The sequence below is a fragment of the Coregonus lavaretus genome (genome assembly GCF_964263955.1).
Source record: "Coregonus lavaretus genome assembly, chromosome: 9".
Taxonomy (NCBI): Eukaryota; Metazoa; Chordata; class Actinopteri; order Salmoniformes; family Salmonidae; genus Coregonus; species Coregonus lavaretus.
The window spans coordinates 43476553-43503102 of NC_139996.1; the positions used below are offsets into that span (position 1 = coordinate 43476553).

Consider the following 26550-nt stretch of genomic DNA (forward strand, 5'->3'; position numbering starts at 1 on the left):
TTGGCACTGACCGCTCAATTAGCTATTAACGAGCTGACTATCTCTAACGAACATGGTTCCTGTGTGCTGAGCGACAGGGGATCTGCTAGGCCGGTGTTGGTCAACTCTGTGTCATAGCTCTTGTAAATGTGACCCCTCGCAAAATGGAACCAGCTAGAATTAAAGTTGTCGTGTCACTTTTTGAAAAACCTAACCTGGTGACCTTACTTTAATCATTACTTTACTTCAAAATCAAATACTTCACTACATGTATGTAATCAGTTTTCTAAAGACTGTTTCATGTCACTAGATGATGAACTGCTAATTTACATTATGACAGCTACAGTTGACTTACAGCGCTCTCAGAAAGTGTTCACACCCCTTGACCTTTTCCAAATGTTGTTCCATTACAGCGTGAATTTAAAATTGATTAAATTTATATTTTTTTGTCACTGGCCCAGACACAATACCCCGGAAATATGTTTTTAAATGTTCGTTACAAATTCATAAAAAATGAAAAGCTGAAATGTCTGGAGTCAATAAGTATTCAACCCCTTTCTTATTGCAAGCCTAAATACATTCAGGAGTAAATATTAGCTTAATAAGTCACATAAAAGTTACATGGACTCACTCTGTGTGCAATAATAGTTTTTAACATTATTTTTTAATGACTACCTCATCTCTCTAACCCACACATCTGTAAGGTCCATCAGTCGAACAGTGAATTTCAAACACAGATTCAACCAAAAAGACCAGGGAGGTTTTCCAATGCTTCGCAAAGAATGCCACCTATTTGTAGATAGGTAAAAAAACAAAAACAAAACACACATTGAATATCCCTATTGCTCCTGAATGGCACAGCGGTCTAAGGCACTGCATCTCAGTGCTTGAGGCGTCACTACAGACCCCCTGGTTCGATTCCAGGCTGTATCACAACTGGGTGTGATTGGGAGTCCCATAGGGCAGCGCACAATTGGCCCTGCGTCTTCCGGGTTTCTTCTTAACTGACTTGCCTAGTTAAATAAAGGTTAAATAAATAAAAAATAACAAAATGGTGAAGTAATTAATCATTACAATTTGGATGGTGTATCAATACACCCAGTCACTACAAAAATACAGGGATCCTCAGTTGCCAGAGAGGAAGGAAACCGCTCAGGGATTTCACCATGAGGCCAATAGTGACTTTAAAACAGTTACAGAGTTTAATGGCTAGGATAGGACAAAACTCAAGATGGATCAACAACATTGTAGTTACTCCACAATACTAACCTTTGACAGAGTGAAAAGATGGAAGCCTGTACAGAATACAAATATTCCAAAACATGCATCCTGTTTGCAACAAGTCACTAAAGTAATACTGCAAAAAATGTGGCAAAGCAATTCACTTTTTGTCCTGAATACAAAGAAAGTGTTATGTTTCTGGCGAATCCAATACAACACATTACTGAGTACCACTCTCCATATTTTCAAGCATAGTGGTGGCTGCATCATGTTATGGGTATGCTCATAATCATTAAGGACTGGGGAGTTTTTCAGGATAAAAATTAAACAGAATAGAGCTAAGCACAGGCAAAATCCTAGAGGAAAACCTGGTTCAGTCTGCTTTCCACCAGACACTGGGAGATTAATTCACCTTTCAGCAGGACAATAACCTAAAACACAAGGTCAAATCTACACTGGAGTTGCTTACCAAGAAGACAGTGAATGTTCCTGAGTGGCCGACTTACAGTTTTGACTTAAAGGAAAGGTTCACCCATTTTGAATGTTATATTGTTTTTGTGCATCTCTGAGTGATATTCTATCGATTCCCTGGGCCATTTCATGTTTTTTTTTCATGTGTATCTGAGTTATTGGCATTCGAGCAGGCAGAAATCCGGCCGACATGACATAGCACCGTGTGGTCCTCTGTAGCTCAGCTGGTAGAGCACGGCGCTTGTAACGCCAAGGTAGTGGGTTCGATCCCCGGGACCACCCATACACATAAAAAAATTTATGCACGCATGACTGTAAGTCGCTTTGGATAAAAGCGTCTGCTAAATGGCATATTTTTATTATTATTATTATAAAGTTGCTCTCACTACACTGGAAGTTAATAGGAAAATGACTTTTAGATCTCGAAATTGTCTATCATACATGTCAGATTTCAATACTGGCCGATGTCATAACTCGGGAGGATGTCTTCTCTCGAATGAGCCCTTGATCATATTTTTGTGATATTCCTACCTCGAGGATCTAGCACATTTCTCTCTTTAGTCCAGGGTGAATTGTATGGTGTTGTTGCCAGAGATATTATAGAAAGGAGATAGGAATCCAATGAATGAAGGAACGTATAACGCTCCACCCAGCAGAATGTCGACCAATTGCGTTCATGTTGTCATGCTGCGTCACGCGGTTGCTAAGCTAATCGTCACGCAATCCCATCTCAAAGTGAGTGTATACAGTGCATTCGGAAAGTATTCGGACCCCTTGACTTCTTCCACATTTTGTTACGTTACAGCCTTATTCTAAAATGTATTAAAACAAAAAAAAAATCCAAAATCAATCTACACACAATACCCCATAATGACAAAGCGAAAACAGGTTTTTAGAATGTATTAAAAATACAAAATATAAATACCTTATTTACATAAGTATTAAGACCCTTTGCTATGAGACTCGAAATTGAGCTCAGGTGCATCCTGTTTCCATTGATCATCCTTGAGATGTTTCTACAATTGATTGGAGTCCACATGTGGTAAATGCAATTGATTGGACATGATTTGGAAAGGCACACACCTGTCTATATACAGTCCCACAGTTGACAGTGCATGTCAGAGCAAAAACCAAGCCATGAGGTCGAAGGAATTATCCGTAGAGCTCTGAGACAGGATTGTGTCGAGGCACAGATCTGGGGAAGGGTACCAAAAAATGTCTGAAGCACTGAAGGTCCCAAGAACACAGTGGCCTCCATCATTCTTAAATGGAAGAAGATTGGAACTACCAAGACTCTTCCTAGAGCTGGCCGCTCGGCCAAACTGAGCAATTGGAGGAGAAGGGCCTTGGTCAGGGAGGTGACCAAGAACCTGATGGTCACTCTGACAGAGCTCCAGAGTTCCTCTGTGGAGATGGGAGAACCTTCCAGAAGGACAACCATCTCTACTCCACCAATCAGGCCTTTATGGTAGAGTAGCCAGACGGAAGCCACTGCTCAGAAAAAGGTACAGTGGGGAGAACAAGTATTTGATACACTGTCGATTTTGCAGGTTTTCCTACTTACAAATTATGTAGAGGTCTGTAATTTTTATCCTAGGTACACTTCAACTGTGAGAGACGGAATCTAAAACAAAAATCCAGAAAATCACACTGTATGATTTTTAAGTAATTAATTTGCATTTTATTGCATGACATAAGTATTTGATCACCTACCAACCAGTAAGAATTCTGGCTCTCACAGACCTGTTCGTTTTTCTTTAAGAAGCCCTCCTGTTCTCCACTCATTACCTGTATTAACTGCACCTGTTTGAACTCGTTACCTGTATAAAAGACACCTGTCCACACACTCAATCAAACAGACTCCAACCTCTCCACAATGGCCAAGACCAGAGAGCTGTGTAAAGACATCAGTGATAAAATTTTAGACCTGCACAAGGCTGGGATGGGCTACAGGACAATAGGCAAGCAGCTTGGTGAGAAGGCAACAACTGTTGGCACAATTATTAGAAAATGGAAGAAGTTCAAGATGACGGTCAATCACCCTCGGTCTGGGGCTCCATGCAAGATCTCACCTCGTGGGGCATCAATGATCATGAGGAAGGTGAGGGATCAGCCCAGAACTACACGGCATGACCTGGTCAATGACCTGAAGAGAGCTGGGACCACAGTCTCAAAGAAAACCATTAGTAACACACTACGCCGTCATGGATTAAAATCCTGCAACGAATGCAAGGTCCCCCTGCTCAAGCCAGCGCATGTCCAGGCCCGTCTGAAGTTTGCCAATGACCATCTGGATGATCCAGTGGAGGAATGGGAGAAGGTCATGTGGTCTGATGAGACAAAAATAGAGCTTTTTGGTCTAAACTCCACTCGCCGTGTTTGGAGGAAGAAGAAGGATGAGTACAACCCCAAGAACACCATCCCAACCGTGAAGCATTGAGGTGGAAACATCATTCTTTGGGGATGCTTTTCTGCAAAGGGGACAGGATGACTGCACCGTATTGAGGGGAGGATGGATGGGGCCATGTATCGCGAGATCTTGGGCAACAACCTCCTTCCCTCAGTAAGAGCATTGAAGATGGGTCGTGGCTGGGTCTTCCAGCATGACAACGACCCGAAACACACAGCCAGGGCAACTAAGGAGTGGCTCCGTAAGAAGCATCTCAAGGTCCTGGAGTGGCCTAGCCAGTCTGCAGACCTGAACCCAATAGAACATCTTTGGAGGGAGCTGAAAGTCCATATTGCCCAGCGACAGCCCCGAAACCTGAAGGATCTGGAGAAGGTCTGTATGGAGGAGTGGGCCAAAATCCCTGCTGCAGTGTGTGCAAACCTGGTCAAGACCTACAGGAAACGTATGATCTCTGTAATAGCAAACAAAGGTTTCTGTACCAAATATAAAGTTCTGCTTTTCTGATGTATCAAATACTTATGTCATGCAATAAAATGCAAATGAATTACTTAAAAATCATACAATGTGATTTTCTGGATTTTTGTTTTAGATTCCGTCTCTCACAGTTGAAGTGTACCTATGATAAAAATTACAGACCTCTACATGCTTTGTAAGTAGGAAAACCTGCAAAATCGGCAGTGTATCAAATACTTGTTCTCCCCACTGTACATGACAGCCAGCTTGGAGTTTCCCAAAAGGCACCTAAAGGACTCTCAGACCATGAGAAACAAGATTATCTGGTCTGATGAAACCAAGATTGAACTCTTTGGCCTTAATGCCAAGCGTCACGTCTGGAGGAAACCTGGCACCATCCCTACGGTGAAATATGGTAGTGGCAGCATCATGCTGTGGGGATGTTTTTCAGCGGCAGGGACTGGGAGACTAGTCAGGATCGATGGAAAGATGAACAGAGCAAAGTACAGAGAGATCCTTGATGAAAACCTGCTCCAGAACGCTCAGAACCTCAGACTGGGGCAAAGCTTCACCTTCAAACAGGACAACAACCCTAAGCACACAGCCAAGACAACGCAAGAGTGGTTTCGGGACAAGTCTCGGAATGTCCTTGAGTGGCCCAGCCAGAGCCCGGACTTGAACCTGATTGAACATCTCTGGAGAGACTGTGCAGCGACGCTCCAACCTGACAGAGCTTGAGAGGATCTGCAGAGAAGAATGGGAGAAACTCCCCAAATAGAGCTGTGCCAAGCTTGTAGCGTCATACCCAAGAAGACTTGAGGCTGTAATCGCTGCCAAAGGTGTTTCAACAAAGTATTGAGTAAAGGGACTGAATACTTATGTAAATGTGATATTTCAGTTTATTTGTATTTTGATAAACCACTACCTTGGCGTTACAAGCGCCGTGCTCTACCAGCTGAGCTACAGAGGACCAGAAGTGAAGCATGTAGCCTAGTGGTTAAGAGCATTGGGCCAGTAACCAAAAGGTTGCCGGTTCAAATACTCCAGCTGGCTAGGTGAAAAATCTGTCGTTGTGCCGTTGAGCAAGGCACTTAACCCTAATTGCTCCTGTAAGTCACTCTGGATCAGAGCGTCTGCAAAATGTCAAATGTAAAAAAATTAGAAACGTGCCTATTTTCCTCGAAAGTACGTAATGTCAAGATTCCAAAGCTATACGATAATACAGATAGCAAATTAGTTATCTCGGAAAGGATTTGTAATGTTGTACTTCTTGTTGACGAAATTCGTGCTAATGTTGGGTTTTTGAGCTAGCGTCCAATAGACTCCCATTCACTCTTTGAAGGAGAGTGCTCCTTGTCCCAGAATCGCCCTGAATGCACTGCGCGGTCCATTGTCATAGCATTTCCGATCTCCTCAAAAGTATATCTGCCGTTGCGAATGTTAGACTCCACACTGTGAGGCATATCGATCTGCAGGTTGAACATGGTGAGATTGTAGACTCCTAAATTGATAGTGCAGTTTGTTTAGGCAATTTTACAGCTAACTAGCTACGTTACATGCTGAAATTGTCTTTGTTATTATTGTGGTAGCTACGTTTCCTAGCTAGCTAGCCAGCCAGCCCATAGAGAGCATTGCATTGTGGATTTTGTAGTCGACTTGAGCTGCAACAGATTTCCACAATGATTTTCCATGTTGCTACCAACCTTATTATAATGCCAAAATGAAACATTAGTTCACAAAAAATGTGGTTCTCACATATTAGTGTTATTTAACCCCTACAACTCATCCAGAATGTCGCAGCCCGTCTGGTGTTCAACCTTCCCAAGTTCTCTCACGTCACCCCGCTCCTCCGCACACTCCACTGGCTTCCAGTTGAAGCTCGCATCTGCTACAAGACCATGGTGCTTGCCTACGGAGCTGTGAGGGGAACGGCACCTCCGTACCTTCAGGCTCTGATCAGTCCCTACACCCAAACGAGGGCATTGCGTTCATCCACCTCTGGCCTGCTGGCCCCCCTACCTCTGCGGAAGCACAGGTAGGGGGGCCAAAACTGTTCGCTGCTCTGGCACCCCAATGGTGGAACAAGCTCCCTCACGACGCCAGGACAGCGGAGTCACTCACCACCTTCCGGAGACACTTGAAACCCCACCTCTTTAAGGAATACCTGGGATAGGATAAAGTAATCCCCCCTTGCCCCACCCCAAAAATAAATATTTAAAAATAAATAAATATTGTAAAGTGGTTATCCCACTGGCTATAAGGTGAATGCACCAATTTGTAAGTCGCTCTGGATAAGAGTGTCTGCTAAATGACGTAAATGTAAATGTCATTTAACACTGTAAATTAAAGGAATTTGTGGTTTTGGCTTGGAAGACTTGAAAATGGTTGTCTAGCAATGATCCTCAACCAATTTGACAGATCTTGAAACATTTTGAAAATAATAAATGGGCAAATATTGGAAAATCCAGGTGTGCAAAGCTCTTAGAGACTTACCCAGAAAGATTCACAGCTGTAATTATGAGGTATTGTGTGTAGATGGGTGAGGGGGGAAAAAAATATTTAATCAATTTTGAATTCAGGCTGTAACACAACAAAAATGTGTAATAAGTTAAGGGGTATGAATACTTTCTGAAGGCACTGTATGTGAATACAGAGGTTTTGACAGAGCATATTGTTTTCTGAGCATTGTTCTCAAGGCCTCATTCAAGTGTATTTTCTTTCATGTGACTAGCGTAAAGCAATTAAGAGCTATTCGTCAGCTGTGATATTTCTAATTAAAATTATCTTAATTGCTTTGTTAGGGCTAAGGAGGAGGTGTGTCGTAGTGAGAGGAGGGTGTGTGTGCGTGTGTGTGTGTGTGTATGTCTGAATACTTACATTAAGTTTCAGCATGACTGGCCATTCCAGCTACTAGTTTGGCAACACTTTCACAATGATGAGGAAGAATCTTAGTAGTGTGTATTAGAGAGTCTTCATGCATGTGTTTGTGTGTGTGTGTGTGTGTGTGTGTGTGTGTGTGTGTGTGTATGTATGGGGGGGGGGGGGGATGTCACAAGCCTAAACCTTAACCCTTTTAACATGACTCACATACTTTTCAAGGGTGTCCTTTACAAACACGCAGACAATGAAACGCTAAATATAGTTTTACACATAATATCCAGTTTAGTGGTCAGTATATGTTCAAGCTTGACCACAGGATTCTTTTATGTCCTGAGACCCATCCAGACTTTTTCTAAAGACCTACATGTGTGTGTATACTCCAGGTTGGCTATAGTCCAAGATTCTGCTTGGTTCATCTGCTGTTCGATGACAGGACATAGCAGCCACACTGTTTGATGTATCAAAGTGTTGATGTACAGTAGGATTCTATTCACATTTCAAATAAAACCAACAACATCCTGGGCATTTGAAAACTCCATAAGTACCACAACCTTCAAAGAAATCTGAGTTTCTGAAGTTTGACAACCCAAATCTGATCCAGGCTCTGTCGTAGCCGGCCGCGACCGGGAGACCCATGGGGCGGCGCGCACAATTGGCCCAGCGTCGTCCAGGGTAGGGGAGGGATTTGGCCGGCAGGGGATGTAGCTCAGTTGGTAGAGCATGGCGTTTGCAACGCCAGGGTTGTGGGTTCGATAAAATAATGTATGTACTAACTGTAAGTCGCTCTGGATAAGAGCGTCTGCTAAATGACTAAAATGTAAATGTAAATTTACCATCAACTTCTTAACAGACGTTCCTGTCCCAAGACCTTGTCATTCTGAATGTGGTTTCAACGGGGACTACAAGTTCATACACAAAGCCCTCGTCATTAACAAAGGCATTCACATGGCAAAGACACAGGGGGGTTGAGGTTGACTATATAAGTCTAATTACTAGCTTCTCGTGAAAGATAAAGGGAAGTCCTTATGAGTCAGGTAGGAAAATAAAAGAAGCACAGGTGTCAGTGTGGAGGGAGCTCATCCCTCATTAGTCTGAGTTGAATGAGGAATCGTTAGCTGACCATACGCTCATAAACTCTCTTTAATCTCAATCTCAACAGCAGTATATAAAGGGCTTGGATCTGATTTTGAATCTGAAAGATGGCCTATTTACACTATTACATTTCACATTCAAAATCTGCGTATAGCTCAATTCCTGAATTCCCTGGGATTTAAAGGGAATTGACCACTATGGTACATATGGCCCAGCAGTTGTCCTGAGGGTCATGTTTCTACTTGGGAAGTATTGATTAGCACCGTTTATCCCCCTTCGTTGAGTGTGAGAGTTCCCAAACCCCCAAGGAATGAGATTCTTGCTGCACGCAGAGTCCTAAAGCTAGGCCTAGTAGAGCCTTTCTCTCCGCCTCCCAAAATGGGAGACCTGTCTCCTTTCTTTCAGAAATGTCCGGCATATAGACAAATAAACATTGAATTAAGGACAATCTTACTCTGCCCCTCTCTCTCTTACCAGGCAGGAGAAGGAGTCATTCATTCGGTGCTGTAGGGTCTGTTTCTGCAGCATTGGGAACAAGACGGTGTGGTCGAACTGACAGGGCACCGCAGAGATCAGCTCCTCTACCCCCTGCCTCTGAGAGTGATCCAGACCTGAGAGAGCGGGAGAGAGAAAGAAAGAGAGTGAGTGAGAGTGTGAGAGAAAGAGAGAGTAAAAGCAGACAGAGAGAGGGTGAGAGTCCGAATGAGTATAAGAGCTTTAGCGAAACGGTTGACCAAACAAATCCATTCCATCCTGCATCTCCATCAATGAAAATATATCATTTTACTGAACAATGGAGTACAACTTTGCAATCCCCGGTAGCACAGACTCCTCCCGTTCAAATCAAATCCCAACATACAGGCAGACAGAATGATGGAACATCTGCGCACAGCAATTCACACCTTTGAGTACAACTGTGAAACGGGAGTGTAAAAAGGAGGGAATTCTATTCGACTGCATTGGCATCGTCAGTTTTCACTGCTTTGGTTATTAGTTCCCACCTCCATTGGCTTGAGATACTCTGTGAAATCCAGTTTCCAAATTTCAGCTGTAAATACGAGAAACTGACAGAAACTCTTGCATCAAGCGAGAGTATGTGAGGAAAAACTGTGACACAAACACAAGCATGTAACGCGTCTCGTCACGACACTGACATTCTTAGTCTTGGTAAAGCATCACTTGAACAAAGGTAAGTCATTTGGTCAGTGATGGATAAGCCTTGACCTTGAAACTAAAGGGTCACCTTTTCAGTAACCTTCCTAATGACTGTTCCTATATAGAGCCTGTGTATGTATGTGTTTGTGTGTGTTTGTGTCCTACATCTCGTTGTCTGTCTCTAAGGCTGGATATTTTTCATGTCACACAAAGAGCCAGTGAATGGACAGGGAAGAAGGGAGAGAGCAGGAAATAACACAACGCACATCCCATCCATAAACATCTAGATGCAATGAGGCCATGCCAGGTCAGAGAAATTAATAAATAAAAAACATTGAAAGGAAAAAGGGAGATGGTGAAAGTGCTAAAGAGAGGACGAGGGCAGATACGACAGCCCTGCGTGTGCCCAGGTTAATTTCTAGTCCATTCAGACTCGTCCCAGTTAATGGCTGGTGTCGAGCAGAATGAGCAACCCTCATGAAAAGCCTAACACTCTCTCTTTTCCCATATTGTAGAAATACATTTGGGACCGACTTTTCTTCACATGACACATGGCCCCACAAAAGACCAAGGCTGTAGAGAAAATAATCTTTGCCCCCACGCCTCCGATGGCCGCGGCTTCACACCCGAGACAAGCAGTAGTGATTGCTTTTTATTAACGCTGCCATTTCTGGTTCATCCACAACTCTTGCATGAACCGAGAAAAGCCAGTGCTTTGCCTGCAAGCGCTCTCTCAGACATTTGTGTCTCCCCTTTTGCCTTCCTCTGTCGCTTTTGTAAAAAAAAGGCAGCAGAAGTGCAATCCCCACAATCAACTCGGAATCGAAGCTCTCTCCTTTCTTTCTTTCACTTTCTTTTTATGTACTCCTGCCCTTTGGCTCCCTTGGCCCCCTTTTTCTTTAATTCTGATGTAGGTCATTTTACATTCGTTACCCCAAATGCGGAGTGTCCTTAATGTAATTTGGGGTAAGGTGCGGAGAAAGGTAGGAACAAGAAGATTCTAAAGAATACGAGACAAAGGGATATAGATTAAAGCTGAGGATGAGACGGGGAGGGAGAGACAGTATTGATTTAGGGGCAGCAGAAGGAGGTGTGATGTTAACTTATCCAGTCACTAGGAGAAATCCTATTGATCTGTGTCATCTTTAACTTCCAGCTACAGTATTATCTGTAGATGAGGGGAGGGGGATGTTAGAATGTGTGTTTGTGTGTGTGTGTGTGTGTGTCTCTATACAGGGAGTGTTGGAGTCGGGTCAGTTAGAGTGTGTGTATTATGTGTGTGTGTGGGGGGGGGGGGGGGAATGTTGGCGTGTGTGTTGGGTTTATGTGGCTAGACAGCTTGAAGGAGGTATGTACTGTTGTGTGTGTGTCTGGAGTTATTGAATCGTAGCTGAAGGAGTATATCCCTTACGCCTGGTGTGGGACTAGGGAAGAGGATATGGATACAGGGGGAGGTGCAACGGGTTGGCGCTCATTCTCTTCATATCCCTCTCTTTGAAGCCCCATCAGTGTTGTCACGGCAGCAGTCATATCCATGTGGCATATCTCCCAGTGAGGTGGCAGATCCGATGATGACAGGTTATCGACGTGGGCGGAGAGAGACACCGAGCGTTAACGTCTCAGGTACACCAGGCGGAGTGATTTGATTTGTTTGAGCAAACCGGGCATGGGCACTGAGGGGAGAGACAGATGCGGACGGACAGGGTATTGGAGTCTCAGCATCGCTCCCCGCCACACACACACACACCTTAAGTAGAACTCTGCTCAGAGGTCTCAGCTGTCCTGGTAGACTTGGCTGTCATTTATAATATGACAGCGGCTAAAACTATGAGACAGGTTGGACTTTAGTACTAAACTTCAAACACCTGCTTTTCAAAACAGAAACTGACAAGAACCTTGACAGAGATCAGCGTGATGAAGGTGATGGATGTGTCACAAATCAGTGAATCATGGAAGGGAAAAGATTTGCGAGTCAGGAGCAACATCTCTACTAAGTTTACAATACATTATTGGAAATGAATCTCCGTTAAAACTACCTTCATGCATACAACAAAAGTGGTAGAACACTTTTTATAAAATTTTATACTATCTATATGGTCAGCATGGCCTTTTTATGACGTAAACATATATACCGATAACATCTCCACACAACATTCAATCCCGGTCAATAACGTCTGACTATACATATTAAAACGGTGTTGTTTCATTCAAACAATGAGTGAATGATTGAAGGCCAGCGAAACAAAAACATGTTTACTACAGTCAGTATCTTAGACTGTTCAATTACTGAAACCAATGCTCAAATGCAGCCTTTGACGGCAACGCAAGGATATTATTAATGGTGTAGGAAGCTGGTATTCTCTAATGGGCTCAAATCTCCTTGAGGATAACGCTGACCTTCAAAAACAACCATGTTGCAAAAAACCTATGTCGTGCCTGTGTGTATGTTTGTGTGTGTGTGTGTCTGAGAGGAGGGGTACGAGAGATGACAAGGAAGACTGGTATACAATGTACTTTTACTCTGTGTGTGTGCGTGTGATTATTAGCTCGTTGTTTAACCTTTCAATCACACTACAGGAAAATTCCTCCAGGGTGCGTGTAGAGACAGCTCTGAGACACAATCATTAGAGGGGACTGCACACACACACACACACACACACACACACACACACACACACACACACACACACACACACACACACACACACACACACACACACACACACACACACACACACACACACACACACACACACACACACACACTCACACACTGAATCATAACAACACTTAGCACTTTGAGTTGTTCCCAGTTAAAGAGCAATTTCAACGAGCCCTTCAATTTCCGTAGCATAATGCTAACAAGTTAAATAAAATCCTATATAAAATTACATAACAGACTCACCGTACGTAAACCCCACGAACGTATGTGCATTTGAATTATCAAAATGATTCTGGTGTAAGAAAACACTCTCTCTCTCTCTCTCGACTGATGGGAGAAAAGTGTGTTGCCACACACACAGCGGCACGACAAGCACATGCTAACATGCTAAATCAGCCCCCCGCTGGTGTGTGTGTGTGTTCCAGCGATAGCTCAGTCGATCAATGTCCTATCTCTGGCTATAGCACTGAACACTTTGCCTTGCCATAGACTCTCCTCTCCTCTCCAGTCAAGTGAGTAGGTTAGACATTCATCTGTTTGAATTTGTTCAATCACTCATTGCATACAGATGCGGTCAAATATATTATCACCCTTGAACTTTACAATGGACTGCAATGGAGCAGAATGTCCTGTTTTCTCTTTTCAAAACTGGTTGAATGGCTATTCTTACCCTGTATACACCTGCAACTTACCACAGGAGAGATAATTACACAGTAAACAAGATAACTTGCCTCCAACCAAATTCATTTTAATATTGAATAATTTAGTCCAGGCCATTTTTTACTTTGAAGTTGAACATCTCAATTTCAGTTTAGATTTTTTTATTCTTGGTCCTGTGTCATTAAATCAATCAAATACTTGTGTGAACACCAACGTTTTTTTTTCAATTTAAACTTATTTTAGATACTGGGTGCCAATATATTTGATGTCAACTGTAAACTGAACATTGGTTAATTGTAAGGCAAAAATGTCAGCCAAATTACCATTTATATGATCTTATTTTTCAAGAATAAAGGAATAAATGCTGTTGAAGTGAACCTACTGAGCAGTGAGATTGGTGCGTATGGCTGGGAGTTCCCTGCTCTGCAGTTCTGGTTCTGGGTGGGTGGAATTGGTTTGTATGATTGGCCAGTAGCGCGGTACACGGCCTGAACCCACAGCATTCGGTCCTGCTCGTCATCATTGGCAAACACGACCAAGTCACCCTCCTTGACCGCACTGAAGAACACTCGACCACCCTGGAGACCTGAGAGAGAGAGAGAGAGAGAGAGAGAGAGAGAGAGAGAATGTGGTGGAGATGGTCATAACATAAGAGACAAGATGGATGGATAAATAAAGTATGGTATAGTGTCTTAACACAGCGTTAGTGTGAGTGTTGTAACAAGTGAGTTACCTGTGTGTGCGTGCGTGTGTGCGTGCGTGCCTACGTGCTTGCGTGCGTGCTTGCGTGCGTGCGTGCGTGCTTGCGTGCGTGCTTACGTGCGTGCTTGCGTGCGTGCTTGCGTACGTGCTTGCGTGCGTGCTTGCGTGTGTACTTGCATGCGTGCTTGCGTACCAGGCTGGGGGTCGGAGTAGTCCACAGTGTAGCCTTCTAGCTGCATCAGTTCATGGGGCTCAGACTTCTTCTCTCTGTAGCTGCACATTGCAAAGGTGTATTGGCTGACCTGCAACAGTTAACAAGGGTTCACACACTCTGTATAAAATGGCATTATAATGATTAAAAACAAATATTACGCTATGTTTTTTAAATATGGGAATCAGGTGAGATAGTATAAGAGGTTGTAATTTCCAGAAAATATCCTTGCATTACACAACAGTTTTTCATCTGCCTTTTATAGATTGCTGCATATTTCTCTCCATGGTCAACATGTGTTGCTTCATGATTTCAAATCTGTCAATTAAAGCCACAACAATATGCAGCAATAACAAAAACTGTTAAGTGCCATAACATATTAGAACAGTTAATTCAACATTTTTATGAAAACACTAATAAAGGTTTGTGTATGAAGTGCAAAGGAGGGTAAAAAAATAAACATTTAACGAAAAGAAATCTGTTAGAAGTTACACATTAGGCAAGTAGACCTTAAAATATTGTATTATTCTCAATAAAGTGTCAATGAATCATGACATTTAGCCTACCTGGACAAGAACGAAATATCTTCTTTTCCAACGTTTCCAAACTCTCTGTCCCAATGCATAAAGGTACCTAAAAATACAGAAATATTAAGAATCTTAATTTAAACATCTAATGTTAACTGTGTTTTATTACTGTGAAGCTGGAAGTCAAATTAATTTACCACTGTTGGGATTATAGATTTGAAGAATCATTAACCCAAAGCAAATTCAATTCAATATAAATTCAATTTTAATATATTATTTATCAAATATAAAACACAAGTTGCATCTAAAAATGACAAGATGTCCAGATTAATATAGGAATTGTAATACCTTAAAACTAGGCCTATTAAACATGTGATTACAAGGTGACCGAGAGGCTGTAGGTTAAATCTAAAAATCTAATATTGAGCAGCTCTTTTACAAAATTATTTCCAAGAATATAGACTACTATTTCATCTTTCACTGAGAACATAAGACGTGTTCTTATAAAAAATACATTATTACCGGCACAGTGAGAAATGATAGGTCTACAACATTTGAATGAGGTTTATGCTGCAAATATTGTGACAAAGGGTAGGCCTCATTTATTTTTATGAATTGCAAATACCAACTGTGATAGGCCAAATTGTAGAAGCATATTGCTTTGTGATTGATAATAATTTAGGCCATGACACAACCAAGCAAATGTTTTCTCTGAGTCTCTTCCCTTGGAAAACTTTACCATGGTCAGAAAGCGAATTATTAAAATCTGGAAGCTCCATAATCAATCGCCAATTCATGGAACTCAAACACTGTGGAATAACGCATGTGGGATATGGGAGAGTGGAAAGGGGAACTCCATAGATTGTGAAAACACTTTGTAAAGAGGACAGGGGCTGCCCTTTAAGAAAAGGCCTCCAGTCCAGGTTGGGAGCCTCGTGAATGCGGATCTGAAAATCTGGGCCATTCTCCGGGAGTAACATGAGGCAGAAGTAATCATCCACTTGTGAAAATTATTTTCTGTTCATACTCAAACACCTTTCAGCCGCTCATGATCCCATTTGCGACTCCAGACGTGCGGACCAATAAATACGCAGCTTCAGGAAAATGTTCCGTCCTTGATACAATGCATGCTGCTCATGCACTTCCTAAAGCCAAGTATACGTGTTTATGTTTTCATTAGTAGGCCTAGTCTATTCAAAATTAGAACAGCAGTCTCATAGATTCAAGCAACGCTTAGGCATACTTTAAAAAGTAGGCTATTCTTTAATTAATCAAATTAACTCTACAAAGAGAGAGCAGCCACAGTAGATTAAACTGTCACTTGTCTGAGAAAAGCAAGTGCTTACCAGGGCAAACCAGAGCCATTGATTGAGATTGCTAGGGCTAGGGTGAACCAAATAAAACAGAATAAGTGATAAACAGAATATCTTCAAAAATGACATTTTCAAAAGTGGTTTAAGTTTACATTAAAAAAAGGTTATAATCAAAAGGGATAACAAGGCAACTAGATAGAAAATGCTGCCCTATAACCCTATCAAGAATGGTCAGAGATCTCTAGATTTAAAAAAAGAAAATAAATTAAAGTGAGAGGGAAAATTCGATTCAATACAATTCTTCTGGAAATCAAGCATTTTTCAGATTTGTCCTAATAATTACTATCTACCAATCTTCCTAATTGTGTAAAATGTTAAAGATAGTATATGAATTGTTTGAACATTTACTAGCCTACGCTTTATTTAGATAAATACATAAGTAAATAGGTATTGATAAAAACAAAAACTGGACAATAACTAAAGAAATAGGCTGCAACATCAACCCTGCTGCTACTTCAAGTATTGGAGTAACAATGCACCTGTGTGGACATTTGTTAGAACTGCACCTAGTTGTTGCGAAGTACTATGCACATTTTACTTTCTCAAGCTTTCTCAATGTCAATTTTTACAGTTTGTAAACCAACACAAACCTCTTAGCCTAAAATAGGTTCATACACACACCCACATACACCCTGGTGATGTCTGTCCTGACTCCATTGTCTTCCAGTCATGATTGTAATAGGAGCCTGGGTGGCCCCTCGGCCCCCTTCAGAAGGCTCTTAACACCAGTAGAGATAGAGAGAGAGAGAGAGATTCTGTAAGATTCTCCTACATGTCAGAGGAAAACTACAAACAATGCATGCAGGGCAGAATTATGCCAAAATCCACTAATAATCAAAACTCAAAAAAGAGCAATTAAGTTTTGGAAACATCTAAAATACATTGACCCCCTCTCGTATCATTACCAAGCCCTGGAATGCCAAGAGCTGAGGGGGAAAAAAGAGTCCCCTCATCCAGCTGGTCCTGGGGCTAAGTTCACAAACCTGTTTTACTAACACACTGAAGCCTCAGGACCAGAACATCCAATTAATCAGAATAAACTAAATTATAACACAGTCAAAACAAAACTACATTACCTATTGGCAAACACAAGCACAAAGCAAAATGCAGTGCTATCTGGCCCTAAATCGACAGTACACCATGGCAAACTATTTGACCATGGTTACTGATCAAAACCTTAGAAAAACCTTGACAAAGTACAGGCTCAGTGAGCACAGCCTTGCCATTGAGAAGGTTAGACACAGGAAAACCTGGCTACCTGTAGAGGAAAGGCTGTGCAACCATTGCACCACAGCAGAACCCGAGACAGAGTTGCATTTCCAGACAAAATGTTAAAAATATAAAACAATTAGAGAGTGTCATTTCCCCAAATTTGAAACCCTTATTGAAAGACCTCTCTGATGAGAATAGGCTACCTGTCCTGTTAGGGGAAGATGCAGAGAACTGTGGGTTGGCAGCGCACTACATTGCTGCCTGCCATAAAATGAGGGACAGTGTCTGACAGACCAGCCAACCTGCACATGTCCTCTATGCCATTGTTATTGTCCATTGCATGGTTATTTTTACCCTTGATTATTGTTGTTACTGATTGTCCCGTTGACAATATGAATTATTATTATTTTAATTATGTTAATATTGTAAACATCATTTTTTTTTTTTTTACCAAATTGAAATTGAGAGAGAGAGAGAGAGAGAGAGAGAGAGAGAGAGAGAGAGAGAGAGAGAGAGAGAGAGAGAGAGAGAGAGAGAGAGAGAGAGAGAGAGAGAGAGAGAGAGAGAGAGAGAGAGAGAGAGGCAGATAAAAGGAGATGGGGGCATCTGAATGTAGGGGACTGAGAAAAGGGAGGGGTGGGAGAAGAGGAGAGCAAGAGTCCTTAACTCTTTCCGACTTGGTGAATTGAGTGTGAGAGAGGATGAAGAGAGAGGGATATAGAGAAAGGTGAGCTGGGAGGGAGACAGATGGGGAGGAAGGCAGACACGGAGGGAGGGAGAGAAAATGTACTGATTGACTATAAATAGCAACTTTGTTTTAAGTGAAGAGTAGAGAGAAAGAGAGAGGAGACAGAGCGAGCATGAAAGCGCTCCTCTGTGTATGTATGTACTGTATATCAGGGTTGTGATCTTTAATTCCAATTGAATTCTTGAATTTCAATTGCATTGGTCACACCCCACAGGAAGCATAATTTGAATTGAATTTGAATTAAAGAAAGTAGAATTAAATTACATTAAATTGAAATGGCTTATTTATTCTACACATCACTATACAAATGTTTATGATGATATCATGTATGGTTACCAATGCCATGTAGCATCTGGTTGAAACATTACATTTTAAAAACGTAATCTCCTATGGAACAGATCGAAATTTACTGGGGGGAGGGGTGGTCCAAAATAGGGGAGGGTTGTCAAGCTGTTTTTTCACTGGTTTACATTTGCTCTTCTGCTCGTATTGTCCCTATAAACAATTTCTTGACTTACTTTTGATATTACCCTAATAAAGTTTAGAAACGTTTGTGAAGGATTGGTATGGTGTGGCTATCATTTAGCATTAGCTACTGCAGGCCTATGATATGAAGGCAGTGCGCCCCGGTGCTCCAACTGACTCTGACTGTTGAACTTGAGGTGAGGAAGACTGTTTCAGGCCTACCAGAGTTACTCTTATAATCTAACAATATAATGCTTATTTTTATACAAAATATTCAGATCAAAAATCTATGAATTACCCTCCTTCTGTACATCTATATCTGTATAATGAAATACATGTCGGTGTCGTAGCATGCCACCGGCATATCTCTATATCTCGGGGGTTAAGCCTAAGCTTCTCTTCCTTTATATAGGCATTATATAGGCATTATATATATATATATATATATATATATATATATATATATATATATATATATATATATTGCAGGTATTCCTACTTACAAAGCATGTAGAGGTCTGTAATTAATTAATGTATCATAGGTACACTTCACCTGTGAGAGACAGAATCTAAAACAAAAATCCAGAAAATCACATTGTATGATTTTTAAGTAATTAATTTGCATTTTATTGCATGACATAAGTATTTGATACATCAGAAAAGCAGAACTTAATATTTGGTACAGAAACCTTTGTTTACAATTACAGAGATCATACGTTTCCCGTAGGTCTTGACCAGGTTTGCACACACTGCAACAGGGATTATAACCCACTCCTCCATACAGACCTTCTCCAGATCTTTCAGGTTTCGGGGCTGTTGCTGGGCAATACGGACTTTCAGCTCCCTCCAAATATTTTCTATTGGGTTCAGTTCTGGAGACTGGCTAGGCCACTCCAGGACCTTGAGATGCTTCTTACAGAGCCACTCCTTAGTTGCCCTGGCTGTGTGTTTCGGGTCGTTGTCATGCTGGAAGACCCAGCCACGACCCATCTTCAATGCTCTTACTGAGGGAAGGAGGTTGTTGGCCAAGATCTCGCAATACATGGCCCCATCCATCCTCCCCTCAATACGGTGCAGTCGTCCTGTACCCTTTGCAGAAAAGCATCCCCAAAGAATGATGTTTCCACCTCCATGCTTCACGGTTGGGATGGTGTTCTTGGGGTTGTACTCATCCTTCTTCTTCCTCCAAACACGGCGAGTGGAGTTTAGACCAAAAAGCTCTATTTTTGTCTCATCAGACCACATGACCTTCTCCCATTCCTCCTCTGGATCATCCAGATGGTCATTGGTAAACTTCAGACGGGCCTGGACATGCGCTGGCTTGAGCAGGGGGACCTTGCGTGTGCTGCAGGATTTTAATCCATGACGGCGTAGTGTGTTACTAATGGTTTTCTTTGAGACTGTGGTCCCAGCTCTCTTCAGGTCATTGACCAGGTCCTGCCGTGTAGTTCTGGGCTGATCCCTCACCTTCCTCATGATCATTGATGCCCCACGAGGTGAGATCTTGCATGGCGCCCCAGACCGAGGGTGATTGACCGTCATCTTGAACTTCTTCCATTTTCTAATAATTGCGCCAACAGTTGTTGCCTTCTCACCAAGCTGCTTGCCTATTGTCCTGTAGCCCATCCCAGCCTTGTGCAGGTCTACAATGTTATCCCTGATGTCCTTACACAGCTCTCTGGTCTTGGCCATTGTGGAGAGGTTGGAGTCTGTTTGATTGAGTGTGTGGACAGGTGTCTTTTATACAGGTAACGAGTTCAAACAGGTGCAGTTAATACAGGTAATGAGTGGAGAACAGGAGGGCTTCTTAAAGAAAAACTAACAGGTCTGTGAGAGCCGGAATTCTTACTGGTTGGTAGGTGATCAAATACTTATGTCATGCAATAAAATGCAAATTAATTACTTAAAAATCATACAATGTGATTTTCTGGATTTTTGTTTTAGATTCTGTCTCTCACAGTTGAAGTGTACCTATGATAAAAAATTACAGACCTCTTCACGGCAGGAATACCTGCAAAATCAGCAGTGTATCAAATACTTGTTCTCCCCACAGTGAGGGAAAAAAGTATTTGATCCCCTGCTGATTTTGTACGTTTGCCCACTGACAAAGACATGACCAGTCTATAATTTTAATGGTAGGTTTATTTGAACAGTGAGAGACAGAATAACAACAAAAAAATCCAGAAAAAGGCATGTCAAAAATGTTATAAATGTATTTGCATTTTAATGAGGGAAATAAGTATTTGACCCCTCTGCAAAACATGACTTAGTAATTGGTGGCAAAACCCTTGTTGGCAATCACAGAGGTCAGAAGTTTCTTGTAGTTGGCCACCAGGTTTGCACACATCTCAGGAGGGATTTTGTCCCACTCCTCTTTGCAGATCTTCTCCAAGTCATTAAGGTTTCGAGGCTGACGTTTGGCAACTCAAACCTTCAGCTCCCTCCACAGATTTTCTATGGGATTAACGTCTGGAGACTGGCTAGGCCACTCCAGGACCTTTATGTGCTTCTTCTTGAGCCACTCCTTTGTTGCCTTGGCCGTGTGTTTTGGGTCATTGTCATGCAGGAATACCCATCCACGACCCATTTTCAATGCCCTGGTTGAGGGAAGGAGGTTCTAACCCAAGATTTGATGGTACATGGCCCCGTCCATCGTCCCTTTGATACGGTGAAGTTGTCCTGTCCCCTTAGCAGAAAAACACCCCCAAAGCATAATGTTTTCACCTCCATGTTTGACAGTTGGGATGGTGTTCTTGCGGTCATAGGCAGCATTCCTCCTCCTCCAAACACGGCGAGTTGAGTTGATGCCAAAGAGCTCCATTTTGGTCTCATCTGACCACAACAGTTTTACCCAGTTCTCCTCTGAATCATTCAGATGTTCATTGGCAAACTTCAGATGGGCCTGTATATGTGCTTTCTTGAGCAGGGGGACCTTGCAGGCGCTGCAGGATTTCACTCCTTCACGGCGTAGTGTGTTACCAATTGTTTTTTTGGTGACTATGGTCCCAACTGCCTTGAGATCATTGACAAGATCCTCCCGTGTAGTTCTGGGCTGATTCCTCACCGTTCTCATGATCATTGCAACTCCACGAGGTGAGATCTTGCATGGAGCCCCAGGCCGAGGGAGATTGACAGTTATTTTGTGTTTCTTCCATTTGCGAATAATCGCACCAACTGTTGTCACCTTCTCAGCAAGCTGCTTGGCGATGGTCTTGTAGCCCATTCCAGCCTTGTGTAGGTCTACAATCTTGTCCCTGACATCCTTGGAGAGCTCTTTGGTCTTGGCCATGGTGGAGAGTTTGGAATCTGATTGATTGATTGCTTCTGTGGACAGGTGTCTTTTATACAGGTAACAAACTGAGATTAGGAGCACTACCTTTAAGAGTGTGCTCCTAATCTCAGCTCGTTACCTGTATAAAAGACACCTGGGAGCCAGAAATATTTCTGATTGAGAGGGGGTCAAATACTTATTTCCCTCATTAAAATGCAAATCAATTTATAACATTTTTGACATGCGTTTTTCTGGATTTTTTAGTTGCTATTCTGTCTCTGACTGTTCAAATAAACCTACCATTAAAATTATAGACTGATCATTTCTTTGTCAGTGGGCAAACATACAAAATCAGCAGGGGATCAAATACTTTTTCCCCCTCACTGTATATATATATATATATATATATATATATATATATATATATATATATATATATATATATATATATATATATATATATATATATACACAGTGGGGAGAACAAGTATTTGATACACTGCCGATTTTGCATGTTTTCCTACTTACAAAGCATGTAGAGGTCAGTAATTTTTATCATAGGACACAAAAATCCAGAAAATCACATTGTATGATTTTTAAGTAATTAATTTGCATTTTATTGCATGACATAAGTATTTGATCACCAACCAGTAAGAATTCCGGCTCTCACAGACCTGTTAATTTTTCTTTAAGAAGCCCTCCTGTTCTCCACTCATTACCTGTATTAACTGCACCTGTTTGAACTCGTTACCTGTATAAAATACACCTGTCCACACACTCAATCAAACAGACTCCAACCTCTCCACAATGGCCAAGACCAGAGAGCTGTGTAAGGACATCAGGGATACAATTGTAGACCTGCACAAGGCTGGGATGGGCTACAGGACAATAGGCAAGCAGCTTGGTAAGAAGGCAACAACTGTTGGCGCAATTATTAGAAAATGGAAGAAGTTCAAGATGACGGTCAATCACCCTCGGTCTGGGGCTCCATGCAAGATCTCACCTTGTGGGGCATCAATGATCATGAGGAAGGTGAGGGATCAGCCCAGAACTACACGGCAGGACCTGGTCAATGACCTGAAGAGAGCTGGGACCACAGTCTCAAAGAAAACCATTAGTAACACACTATGCCGTTATGGATTAAAATCCTGCAGCGCACGCAAGGTCCCCCTGCTCAAGCCAGCGCATGTCCAGGCCCGTCTGAAGTTTACCAATGATCATCTGGATGATCCAGAGGAGGAATGGGAGAAGGTCATGTGGTCTGATGAGACAAAAATATAGCTTTTTGGTCTAAACTCCACTCGCCGTGTTTGGAGGAAGAAGAAGGATGAGTACAACCCCAAGAACACCATCCCAACCGTAAAGCATGGAGGTGGAAACATCATTCTTTGGGGATGCTTTTCTGCAAAGGGTACAGGACGACTGCACCGTATTGAGGGGAGGATGGATGGGGCCATGTATCGCGAGATCTTGGCCAACAACCTCCTTCCCTCAGTAAGAGCATTGAAGATGGGTCGTGGCTGGGTCTTCCAGCATTTACATTTACATTTACGTCATTTAGCAGACGCTCTTATCCAGAGCGACTTACAAATAGGTGCATTCACCTTATAGCCAGTGGGATAACCACTTTACCATTATTATTATTTATTTTTTGGTTGATATTTATTATTTTGTCCTTTTTATTTTTTTTATTTTATTTATTTATTTATTTATTTATTTTTTTGGGGGGGGGGGGGTGGGTTGGAGTAAGGGGCGGGGGGGGGGGGGGTAGAAGGATTACTTTATCCTATACCAGGTATTCCTTAAAGAGGCGGGGTTTCAAATGTCTCCGGAAGGTGGTGAGTGACTCTGCTGTCCTGGCATCGTGAGGGAGCTTGTTCCACCATTGGGGTGCCAGGGCAGCGAACAGTTTTGACTGGGCTGAGCGGGATCTATGCTTCCGCAGAGGTAGAATGACAACAACCCGAAACACACAGCCAGGGCAACTAAGGAGTGGCTCCGTAACAAGCATCTCAAGATCCTGGAGTGGCCTAGCCAGTCTCCAGACTTGAACCCAATAGAACATCTTTGGAGGGAGCTGAAAGTCCGTATTGCCCAGCGACAGCCCCGAAACCTGAAGGATCTGGAGAAGGTCTGTATGGAGGAGTGGGCCAAAATCCCTGCTGCAGTGTGTGCAAACCTGTTCAAGACCTACAGGAAATGTATGATCTCTGTAATTGCAAACAAAGGTTTCTGTACCAAATATTAAGTTCTGCTTTTCTGATGTATCAAATACTTATGTCATGCAATAAAATGCAAATTAATTACTTAAAAATCATACAATGTGATTTTCTGGATTTTTGTTTTAGATTCCGTCTCTCGCAGTTGAAGTGTACCTATGATAAAAATTATAGAACTCTACATGCTTTGTACGTAGGAAAACCTGCAAAATCAGCAGTGTATAAAATACTTGTTCTCCCCACTGTATACAAATAAATATATACACACAGAAGTATGTGGACACACCAAATTAGTGGATTTGGCTATTTCAGCCACACCGTTGCTGACAGTTGTGTAAAACCGAGCAAATATCAATGCAATCTCCATAGCTAACATTGGAAGTAGAATGGCCATACTGAAGAGCTCAGTTATAGATGCCACCTTTTCAACAAGTCAGTTCGTCAAATTTTTGCCCTGCTAGAGCTGCACCGTTCAACTGTAAGTGCTGTTACTGTGAAGTGGAAACATCCTGGAGCAACAACGTGGTAGGCCACACAAGCTCACAGAACAGGACCGCCGACTGCTGAAGCACGTAGTGCGTAAAAATAATCTATCCTCGGTGCCAACACTCACTAACGAGTTCCAAACTGCCTCTAGAAGCAACGTCAGGACAGGAGCCAAGAGTCAGCTGGAGTGATGTAAAGCTCGCCACCATTGGACTCTGGAGCAGTGGAAACGCGTTTTCTGGAGTGATGAATCACGCTTCACTATCCGGCAGTCTGACGGACGAATTTGGGTTTGGTGGATGCCAGGAAAACTCTACCTGCCCCAATGCATAGTGCCAGCTGTAAAGGGAAATCTTAACGCTACAGCATACAATAACATTCTAGACGATTCTGTGCTACAACTTTGTGGCAACTGTTTGGAGAAGGCCCTTTCCTGATTCAGCATAACAATGCCCACGTGCACAAAGCGAGGTCCATACAGAAATGGTTTGTCGAAATCAGTGTGGAAGAACTTGACTGCCCTGCACAGAGCCCTGACCTCAACCCCATCAAACACCTTTGGGATTAATTGGAATGCAGACTGCGAGCCAGGCCTAATTGCCAACCTCACTAATGCTCTTGTGGCTGAATGGAAGCAACTCCCCGTAGCAATGTTCCAAAATCTAGTGGAAAGCCTTCCCAAAAGAGTGGAGGCTGTTATAGCAGCAAAGGGGGGGCCTACTCCATATTAATGCCCATGATTTTGGAATGAGATGTTCGATGAGCAGGTGTCCACATTACATACAGTGGACACCTAAGCCTATAGGCCTATGCATGCAACTCCCTGATACATTCAGTGCTCAAATCTCTGACAGCTGAACCGTGCGGTCAACAATTATTTTTTTATTAAAGTAGCCCCCCCCCCCCAAAAAAAAATGTTTGTTATAGGCTGTTTTTAAGGACACGTAAAATGTGGCTCATTTGGCCAACATCCCTCGTTTATTGATGGCGCTGGCTGCGCCATGTTGGATTTGAATGCATATGGATGTCCGTGAAATTTCTCAAATGTCTGGTAAATTAAAATCTTCCCTGTCATGTTGTCCGGCCCCAAACTTTACTAAAGGAAACTCTGAAATGGCATATTGTTTTTATGAAAATCTCAGAATATTCACATGAAAATCTGTCGCCAATTGGATGGAAACCTAGCTATAGACATCGTAAAGACTTCTTCCTCCAGCCAAACAAGCTTGGAAGAATTGTACTTAAACTCCCCCCCCATACTCATCTGGAGGTTGAGCATTTTTTCGCCTCTATCTCCGGAATGTGTCTGTATCTATGTCATTGTATATGTATTTATGTAAAACAATAGGGACCACAATGGACAAGTCCCTGACTTTATTGTGGTGTTGAAAACGCAAACCATGATATTGAAGTGCCCGAAGTCAGTATGCTTTTTTATTGGTTTTGTGGTGCATTGGCACAGAAACCTGTTGGTGGAAAATTCGTTGCATATATTTTAAATAATTATAATTATGGCATCAAAATGTTGGAAATCTGATTTCCACTTAGCTGATCATTGTCTGCAGCCGGCTCTGATTGTAGTGTAATGAAACGGGCAGGGCGACTGAGCTCGTCCGTGGTGGTCTGTGAACTCTCAACCTTCTGGCCCGTAGCCCTGCGTGGCATCGACTGTGCCACAAAAGCATGCTGAAGTGGCAAAGTCGATATCCACGTTTATAATCACAGGGTTGCTACAGTTATTGTTATTTGTTGTCGTAAACATTATCTGAGTTAATTCTATGAGGGGGGAGGATGTTCCATTTATTTTACAGTACAAGGGGAAGGTCATGTGAAAATATGTTTAACGTTGGGGAGGGGGGTGCATTTTTAAAAAATGACACCTTTAGTTGGACCAGCCCCTCCCCCCACAACATTTCGATCTTTCCCTAAAACTACTTTAAATAATTACAGTGGTCTCTAAATATTGTAAGGAAATGTGGGTTGTCTATAATAATTCATAATTCCCTCAATGTTTTAAATATAAGAAACAAATAAATGTATTTTGACAATGAAAAATACTGTTTGACATCTTTGAGTTATACTCAAACAAATATTTGAAATGGTGTGTGTAGTATTCTTAGCATTAATAAGTGTCCGATTTTTCAAATGAATGAGACTTTCATGTTTCATGTCTCGGTTGAATGGCTTTGAATTGCTTGAATTAAATTATACTTCCTTCAATTCCAATTATATTCCAATTCTGATTCCTTTGGGGTGTGGCCAACTCTCTCTCTCTCTGATGTTGGTGTCAGATTGCAGTCTTTCAGTCTTTGGGAGAACAGACAGAACCCCCCCGTGCCTCTTCTCTCTCTCC

The 26550-nt window shown here is 42.2% G+C and overlaps 1 protein-coding gene across 2 annotated transcripts in view; it reads right to left on the reverse strand.

Annotated features, from left to right (window-relative positions):
- LOC311134700 (calcium-dependent secretion activator 2-like) overlaps positions 1–26550 on the reverse strand; it is a 239946-nt gene that overhangs the window by 97170 nt on the left and 116226 nt on the right. For both annotated transcript variants that reach the window (XM_084168466.1, XM_084168465.1), the window contains exons 9-12: positions 14463–14529; positions 13879–13987; positions 13366–13569; positions 8981–9117 (exon numbers count right to left, since the gene is read on the reverse strand). In XM_084168466.1, coding sequence (XP_084024592.1) covers positions 8981–9117; positions 13366–13569; positions 13879–13987; positions 14463–14529 — 517 coding nt within the window. The remainder of the gene's footprint in view (positions 1–8980; positions 9118–13365; positions 13570–13878; positions 13988–14462; positions 14530–26550) is intronic.